The sequence below is a fragment of the Arachis stenosperma genome, chromosome 4 (assembly GCF_014773155.1).
Source record: "Arachis stenosperma cultivar V10309 chromosome 4, arast.V10309.gnm1.PFL2, whole genome shotgun sequence".
In the NCBI taxonomy this organism is placed as follows: domain Eukaryota; kingdom Viridiplantae; phylum Streptophyta; class Magnoliopsida; order Fabales; family Fabaceae; genus Arachis; species Arachis stenosperma.
Genome location: NC_080380.1, coordinates 97,976,674 through 97,986,903, shown reverse-complemented (window position 1 = coordinate 97,986,903; position 10,230 = coordinate 97,976,674). Strand labels below are relative to the sequence as shown.

Below are 10,230 nucleotides of genomic sequence, written 5' to 3'. Positions count from 1 at the left end.
CTTGAACAAGAACACCAAGGGTTTCATCCATTAGAGATTGGGGTGGGTGGAAGGATTCATCATTTTGGGGGAAGGGTTCATAATAGGAAGGTGGTTCTTCTTGGTAGAGTTGTGGTGGTTCAATGTTTTCCATTCTTTCCACTTGTTGCACAACACACTCCATGGTTGCTTGAAATTGATCCAATGCTTCCTTGAGATGATCCCTTGACTCTTGTTCCTCTTGGATAATATGATTAGGATCATGTGGCTCTTGGATCAATGGATATGAGTATTCTTCCATGGGAGGTTGTGGTGGAAAGTAGTATTCATCTTGTGGTCGAAAATTTTCATATGTTGGAGGTGGTTCATCTTGGTAATAATGTGGAGGAGGTGGCTCTTGAAAATATTGATGTTGGAATGGTGGTAGCTCTATGTGTGGTTCATATGGCTCATATAGTTGTTGGTAGGATGGATATGGATTAGGGTCATATGAAGGTGGTTGGTGAAAAGAGGCTTGTGAGTATGGTTGAGAGTTATGTTGAAGATATGGTTCATAGGCATATGGTGGTGGTTCTTGAAAGTCACAAGGTGATTCACCATAGCCATTGGATTGATATGCATCATAGAATGGCTCTTCTTCATAGTGCATTGGTGGAGGTTGTTGCCATGAGGATTGATCATAAGCATATGGCTCCTCCCACCTTTGGTTGTCCCATTCTTGATGCACATTTTCATTATAGTCCTCATTACCTACAACATAATTGTAATCACACTCATAGCCAAAATGAGAATTCATGATAGTAAGAGAAAATAAGAAACAAAAAAAAACTAATAAGAAATAATGAAACAAAATACTAAGACTAGCAAAAAAACTAACAAGCAATCTAAAAAGCAAGCTATTCACAATATTCACATATATACAATAACCAATAACATCACACCATTGTAATTCCCCGGCAACGGCGCCATTTTGATGAATGGATTTTTGACGGTTTAGAATTTCACAAATGAATTCTCGTTGCAAGTATAGTCTCTAAACCAATCGCTAATCCTTTCATACAAAAAGTTGTTTGTCACTAAAACAAACCCCTAAATTTATAAACCGAAGTATTCAAACCTCGGGTCGTTCTCCCTAGGAATTACAATAAAGTGTCTTGTTATTGGTTGTGAGTTATTTTGGGGTTTTGATATGAAGCATGAAAGATAAATGGCAAGAAAGTAAACTAATGGCTAAAAAAGGTCTTGGCAAGGGTTGGTGGTCAAGGATCTCTATCCTAATCACTAACCACAATATGAGAATTGGCAAGGATTAATCTCATTAAATCATCCTCTAACTAGTAGTAAAGGAAAGTCAAATGAGCTATATCAATCCTAGTCCATAAGTCCTAACTCTCCACTAATTCAATTAGTGAGAACTAGAGTCAATGGATCTCAATCATCAATTACTTGGACATTAGTAACTCAAGAGGTCCTAAGTTACCTTTCCAAGCCAAGAGTATAAAATTCTACTCTAAAATCCAACCAAGCATTTCATCAAACACTTGGAAGGCATAAAAGGAAAACATAGTAAAATTGCAAGAAAAGTAAATCTACACTACTCAATTGCAAGGAATTAAACAACAACAAATCAAATGAACACAACTATTATGAATTACCTTGATTGAATTGAAAGAGAGTAGAAGAAACAAAAGTAGATCTACAACAAAATGTAAGAACAACATAAAGGAAATTACAACAAAAGAGTAAAAGAAGAATGAATCTAACAACAAAGAATTGAAAGGTAGAAGTAGAAGAAAGCAAGGATTAAAACCTAGATCTAAGAACTAATCCTAATCCTAATCCTAATTCTAGAGAGAAGTGAGAGCTTCTCTCTCTAGAAACTACTTCTAAACTAATCCTAATGTGTGTAAAAATGAACTAATGAGTTGGAATCCCCTTTGCTCTTCAATCCTTGGCTTTAAATAGCATCTTTGGCGCCAAAGTTGGTTAGGATTGGGCCCCATAACCCTTCAGAATTCGTTGGCCACGTTTTCATTAAAAAATCATAAACCAACACCGACGCGTACGCGCACAGCACGCGTACGCGTCCATGGAGTGATTCGCAGGTGCGCGCAAGCGCCAGGTGCGCGCGCGCGTCCATGGGCGAGTTCAACTTCTTTGACTTTTCATGATTTCTCCACTTTGCATGCTTTCCCTCTTCACTCCTTTGATCCATTCCTAGCCATTTTCAATCTGAAATCACTAACAAACATATCAAGGCATCTAGTGGAATCAAAGGGAGATTAAAACCATCAAATTAAGGGTCTAAAAGCATGTTTTCACATCTAAGCACAAATAAGGAGACAATCACAAAACCATGCTATTTCAATGGATAAATGAGGGTAAAAGGTTATAAAATCCCCTAAAATCAATACAAGATAAACCGTCAAAATGGGGTTTGTCAGTGACTACATGGGTGTGTTGCATGTTCAAATGGCTGCATGAATCAAGTAATTATAATGTTGTAGTCTTTGCTTTTTTGAACTGTCTTCACATATACTTTTGTTACAGTGGTTGTTTATTAATTTTTAATATCAGGTAATAATAGTCTACAATGTTACGGATGCCAGATGAAAACATTTTGAAAACATTCAGGCAGAAATCCCAGGAAGCAAAACCCTGCCTATCAAAGTCACGCTGTAGTCAAATAGCTGAAAACAGAGAAAGATTCGCTAATGTTAAACTTAAAGGAAATGTCCGTAGGGTTTCAAACTTTTATTGTTCCTAATGTTAATTTCTGTCAGTATCAAGATTAACAACTTCAAAATGTTATTGTTCATAATAATCGAAACTATGATATGCTCAAATATAGATGTGTTTGTGTTTACACTTTTTTGCTTCATATATATATATATATATATATATATATATATATATAACAGATTCATGACACATAACGAATCTCCTAAAACGGTACAAGAAACACTCGTTATATTTGAAACTGTTTTCATATACAGGGCGTCGTTTCACCTAGAAACAATTTCCGATGAATATAGGAAATCCATAATAACAAAACAAATTCACAACCTGAAAGTAACAAAAGAGATTTACAACCATCGATGAACAATTCAACCATGGAAACCATGACTCATTCAATCTAATAATTTGGTTGGTAAATCAAATGCACTAAGTAGGGGAAAAAATCCTTTAACACAGCTCTAATTTATCAACTATATTGCATAATCACAATGGTAGGAAGTCCTTACCCCAAATGAAACCACAACTAACGGCAACTAAAATACAGCAATATAAGCAAAACACATACATATTATTGAACATGATTATCATCCTAATGCACTAAGTAGGGAAAAATCAATTAACACAACTCTAATTGATCAACTGTATTGCATAATCACAATGGTAGTAACTCCTTACCCAAAATTCAACCACAATTAACTGCAACTAGAATATAGCAATGTAAGCAAAACACATACATATTATTGAACATAATTATCATCCTAATGGACATATTCACAGTTAACGTAAATAACTACAAATTAAAACTACTCAATACCAAGAAATGGCAAAGACATTGCGGTCAGTAAATCAGGATCAATCATGCTTTATAAGCAAATATTTGCATTGCACTAAATTCAGAAGACTAATTCTTCCAATTGGTCAAAGTGTCCTATGCATCGACGCGAACAATGCCATGTACGATTCTTGTTTGTTGCCACAAGGCATTGACGATGGTAACGGATCTCAGACATTGTTCTGCACATCTGGTATGTCACATTTTTCATCCATGACATCATTTACGCATTCATAGTTTGTAAATGAATGCCCCTTGTCCTGCTGTGACTCCTTCACCTGGTTATGACATCATAATCCCCAATCAGAAACCATAATCATGCATAAAAGCATAATGGTCATTCATCGCAAAGTGGTTAAAAGGAATTTTACGCATTGCACCTATGTTAACGAGTAGAGATTTTTGTTGAAAAATCCATTCATGGACGCGATGTCAATGGATTCACTACTTTCATAGAGGCTCCGCTGTTTTATAAAAAAAATTTAAACAAGAAGAACGAGATCTTCATTAATTTACCCAGTTCATGTCACAGAAATTAGAGGTTTACATTCAAAAAATTACCTCATCAAAAGTGTTGTCTTTACCCTTCCGGTTCCTCATACCCGTCGCCGTAAACTTCCTTGTTCCACCCTTTTTGAAAGACTGCGCAAACAGAGGAACATTCACATAGTTTAATGATTTTTAAAGGGACACACACTGAAGAAGATTTTCACAGCAGGAGCGTAGTTAGAATAAACAAATCATACCTTGGTCTTAGGTCCTGAGTGGTGTTCGGACTTAACTGAGAACGACCTCCAAGAATTAGCAAATTTTTCTGGACTAAAACCTGAGTCCTTGGCTGATGCATTGCCGTCTGATCGATCGCGAGGGTTACCTTCCACACTATGCTGCATCATATTTGGACAGCGCTTGTAGTAATGACCGTACTTGTGGCAATTAAAGCATGCTCTCTTCTTCCTCCAAGAAGACCTCTTGGAAGGGGCTCCTTTGCTTTTGACAACAAAGGGATCGTTGATGCCTTCCACGTTAACATTAGGAGTTGACTTGCCTTGTTTGCGTGACTGCAGGCGGATAACTAAATTGACAAGTTCAAACCGGACTTCATCAAAGTCTGCAAGATCCTTGCAAGCAATATCACACAGCTTGTTACAATTCGATGCCAATGCACCAACTCGAAACTTTAAGACCCTTTCGATGTCATCATTCACAGGCATTTCTCTGCTAATAAATTCGTTCTTCGCATTCTTTGTCCACCTTTTGTAGATCAATGAATCTGGAAACTCAAGTATGTTTTGGAACTTCATGGCACAGAAGACATGACTGCAGGGAATACCACGTGATTCAAACAACTTACACGAGCACGAGAACAGATTCTTACCTTTATCGACTTCCACCCGTCGATCTTTGGCCGGGTCTCCGAGAGCAGTCACATTGAACTCAACCTTGTCCAAGGTTGTGCTTAGTATCTTGATATTCAAAGCCCCTGCCCTGTAAATCTCATTACGAATTTCTTTGAAAATGTTTCGCGTGAAATAACATGATGCAGATCTTTCATATACCTCCAACGAGGTAATCATCACTGGCTCTGAGCACTGAGACTTAAATTTCAGCTATTAATTCGTTGTTTCTATACTCCTTTAAGGCCCTATCCAGGTTATGCATGAAGTCAATGAGGGTGTTCTTGCGATTAACATAAAATCTGATGAGAGAATTTATACCTTCGCACTGTGATGCCGTCCTTTTGTAACCGAAAAACTTATCCTGGAGGAAACAATGGGACCACATCGCACGAGTTTCGTACGTCTTTTCCATCCAAGTACTCCCAACAAGGTTGTGCTTATCCAAAATGGCTGCCCATCTCTGATCAAAGTTTCTGTGGTCGTTGTTGTCGTATATAAGACCCTCAAAATCGCGCAGGAAATTAGGATTCTTTATATTTTCACATGCATTTCTCTACAGATGCCATCCGCATAACCGATGGGTCGCATCAGGAAGAACATTCTTGATTGCATCTCGCATGGCAAGGTCTCCGTCAGTTATTACTGCTTTAGGATTTTCCCACCCATCGCTTCAACAAAGGTTTCCAACAACCACTTATACGTCTCTGTGGTTTCGTTGGATAGTAGGGCGGAGCCGAAGATAACAGTCTGCCCGTGATGATTGCATCCGGAGAAAATGACCAAAGGCTTGTTGTATTTATTCTTCTTGTAGGTTGAATCAAAGGCAACAATATCTCCAAAACAGTGATAGTCGATAATTGACTACTCATCTGCCCAAAAAATATGCTCGAGCCTTTCGTCACTAATGAACATATACTTTCCAAAGAACAGCGGATCGTTGTTTGACTTGCCAATCAAATAGTTTATTGCCGCATTGGCATCCCCGTTTTTAACTTTTGACTGACGATAACGATCAATGTGGTTGTATAAATCTTTGCGTGTGAAGCTAGCATGACAATATCCACCCTTCTGGAACGCAATATACCCCATAATATGGCAGGTCTTGATACCAAAATTATGAAGATTTTTCACTTGGACTTTATCAGTGATAGTGAGATGACGATTGGCTGGAACCATATGCGCAAATTGGGGTGGCATCAGATCGTGGTTGTGAGATTCCACAAAACATGATACCTTCCATCTACCGCAGCCGTAGTCAAGCTTTACCCTAAGCTGAGCTGGACACTTGGTTCGCGTTAGTGACCTTGCCTCCTTTGATCTATCATCCAGATCAAAATACCTCATATTCCTCCAGCCCTCTTTGTTGCAAACAAATTGCCTGCTAATGATTCTACCTTGATTATCCCTAACCACGTCGTCCTTCCTCATTACAAATTCATGCCAACAAGAATAAGCGTTATAAAATTGGCAAGCCTCATTCTCTGTCCTAAACTCCAGGTTCCAAATATCCTCCACCATTAAATTCTCTATTCTTTTTACACCACAAACTTCTTCACTCTTGCTAGTAGAATCCAGCGAATCCACATCATCGTCTTCAGCATCATCTTCTGCATTCGGTTGATAATCGAAATCATCACCCAAATCATTATCAGAATCATTCTTCACATCATCCTCGTTTCTTGACATAATTTTACCCCTGCCAAAATCCAGGTTGGTGAACCAAAATGTGAATAAACAGAACCAATGGCAGCAACTACATAAAGCTAACTTAAACTCCTTAAAAAAAAAACTACAGTCACCAGATCCAAGGCTACTTAACCTAAGCCAACTGTTTAAGAGTACAGTATAACATTTTAATTTCAATGCCCCAAACCTAGCCACAGCATACAACTGGCAAATGTGAATTAAAATCCTGATTCCAGAACCTAAACCCAACACCATAAACAGAGCAATGTTTAAAAGACAGATACTTCCATTAAAATTAAAATTAAACTAACCTCCATTATTAAAAAAAATTGAAACGGAGATACCTTGATGACAACCAAAGCTTGAAATCCAATGAGTAAAGAATTGAACTTCTGGAGGGAGACAATCTTAATTAAACACCCGCACGTGATTCGTAGCCGGTTGAGAAATGGGGATGGTAAACCCCTTCCACCTGCAACAGCTTGTTCGCGATTAGATGTAAACCTACTAGGTTCACAAAATTCACAACATGCAAGCACACAGAGGTCATCCTTCGGCGTCACCTAAGTCGATGCCGGAGCCCAGCCGATGGAAACAGAGTTCCAGTGATGGCTCCCGCAACCACAGAGTTCCAGTGATGGCTCCATGAACCGGTGGTTGAAGTTAAGAATAGAAAACAAAGAGAGTTGAGTCAGTGGTTGTGTGCCTAGGTCCTGGGGTTGAATAACATGTTGAAGAGTATAAAACGAAGGCCAAAAAATGAGGGTTGGGTCACTAATGGCTATGTGTCTTCTTTTTCTCAGAAATGCATGTTGAATTTGAGGAACAAAAGGAGGATTTTTTGTGTTAAGAAGTCAATTTAGAGTGTAGAAATTTTAATTGTAAATTTTACCCAATACATTATACAGTATCAATATATAACAACTACTCATATGCTACAATGTAGTATATTCATACTATACATTCATTATGAGCTTTGACTTTTACAGTACATCAATTAATGAACCTTTTAAAATTTTTTTTGATCAATGGTTGTGACGATAATACATAAACAAGGATAACTTACCCACAAAATTAGCATAGGTTTGAAAGAAATCACCTAAATATTCTTTTAAAAGCAAAAGAAGCAAAAAAGAAATTTATTTAGCATATATATATATATATATATATATATATATATATATATATATATATATATATATATATTAGTTTAGTTTATTTAATAATAAAAGGTTAAATTTTCTTTTTCAAAAAGTGTAAGAATAGGTTTAAAAAATATTGATTATAAATATTAATGCTAAAAAATGTTAATATTCTCCTTCTTCAATTACTTCTGCTTCTCGTAGAAGTTACTACATGTTTCTTTTATAAAAAAAAAAAAAAAAACTATTTTCCTTCTTAGAAGCACAAAAAGATTACTAAAAAAAATAAAATAATTCTTTTAAAAAATAATTTCCCAAAAAGTTAAATAAACGACCCCATTATCTCAATTTGTAAAGAAGAAGCCTATGGTACTTTTGAGTAGATAAATTGTACTGGAATGATTTTGTTTAACAGTTTTAATCTTTTTAAAAAGTTTTTATTCATGCTTTTTTATATTGTATTTTTTAACTTAATAAATTAAGAATTAAGTTGTCCTAAACCTAATTTTTATTTAAAAGTCTATAAATAAGTAATAAATTGTTACATGTATAAGACAAAATTAAAACCCTTTAAATTAACATTCGACCACAACAAATTAATTTTCTTGTGCACAATAAAAGAAAAAAAGACATAATTACACTTGATATATATAAATATAATTCCAGAGATGGAAAGCATGCCTAATAATAATGACGTAAAACATGCTATCTTCGATTTGAATTTTGATTCCGTATAGCTTCTTTCGGTGGAATATGTGGTCCAAAATTCTGGTGTGATAGGTGAAATGAACCCATTGCATAAGGAAATATATGTATATGTCATGTCACGCATAATAATGATTTGCTCAAAGATATGAATGCCTAAGATTCCATCTAATTTAGCCCACACACGAAAATTGTTACAAACTACCCAGTTGATGATAGAACTTGTTTTTCTTTCCAATTCAATGTTACTTGCAGCAGCAGTAATGACATTTGGATTACTGATGATGCAAAATTTTAAATCCAAGGGGGAGATATTAAAATATGATTAATGAATTAGGTTTAGGTTAGTAGAGTTGTTAATATTAGTTAATAAGTAGTGGAGTAGTTAATAGAGTTGTTAAGATTATTGTTGAAAATTTTTATATAACTAATCTCCTTGTGTCAATGAATTATACAAGATACAATAACACATTTATGATTCGTTTCTTGTATTTCTATCAACACTAATAATATTTATCTTTGATGCAAACGTTTGAGACGTCAAAGCTTGTGATGATAGCCTTGAAATGAAAATTTGGAACTGAAAACAACAATAAACTTAAGCTTGCAAGGAGTTTGGATAACCGCTGCTGCTCTTCTACTCTAGTGACAAATTATCATATACTAAAATTAGATAGCTTTTTGAGCAATTCTGAATATGTGAGATTGGAGAACATAAAGTTTATTGGAGTAAATTGAAAGTACGATTTGGATTTGGTAGCCCTCTCCAAGGGAAAACTGCCAGTAAGATCGAAAAAGAGAAGACAATAATTTGGAGATTAGAGTTTTATAATTGAAAATGGACTAATTTGGATATTATTAAGCAATTTCAGGTACCAATTTGAATCAAATTCAACTTTGGTACACATCAGCATACAGCTGGAATGCCACATCAACAACGTTTAGATGACACTTTTGCAAGGGACTAACGGAGATGCACTTTTTCGAATTTTAAGGATTTAATTGGTCATTTTAAAAAGTCGAGGACTAAATTGAATAACAATTTGAAATTCAAGGACCATTTTGAGCATTTACTCTAATAATATTTACCCATAACACAATACTCTAGCCTCGAGTATTTTGTTGCATTGCACAGATCTATAGGATGATAAAGGAATTATGAGGCTTAAAAAGAGTCTCCATAAACAAAAAAATGAAAGAAAATTCATGCACAAAACCTTCCCAATTGCACAATGCTTCTATAAAGCACATTCACAAATGACCATGGCATTTGTGCTTTTATAGTTCTTTCAAAGTATATCTACTTATCGAGCGAGACACAAATAGCAATATAAATGCTATCTATTTCCACAATGTAGCTTTTAGAAATATCTTAAGCGCTCCAAAATAAATTGAATCAATATGCTTAATTATGTAGTTTCCTAATTTGTGTATATATAATTGTTAAAACTCGATGGAATTACCTATGAATGGTATCATCAAAATGTTGAAACCATTAGTCATCATCTTTATATGTTGAACTATGACCCATTAAAAACTACAAAGCTTTATTCCCAGTAGGTGAGGTCAGCTACATGAATCAAACGACTCCATTGTCCCTTGACATGTATCATGTTTGTACCGAGTCTATGACCTATCATGTTTCAAGTTTGAACTATGACCTATCATATCAAACCAATTGTTGAAAAACATGTATTGTATATTGTAATTGCTTAAAACCTATTCCTATTTCCCTCGCTCAACTCGT

General features: G+C 35.5%; 1 protein-coding gene across 1 annotated transcript; it reads right to left on the bottom strand.

Moving 5' to 3' along the window:
• Positions 1–5,811: 5,811 nt before the first annotated feature.
• LOC130975227 (protein FAR1-RELATED SEQUENCE 5-like) lies at positions 5,812–6,636 on the bottom strand. The gene has a single exon (XM_057900046.1). The coding sequence runs from the start codon at positions 6,634–6,636 to the stop codon at positions 5,812–5,814; it is 825 nt and encodes a 274-aa protein (XP_057756029.1).
• Positions 6,637–10,230: the final 3,594 nt, after the last annotated feature.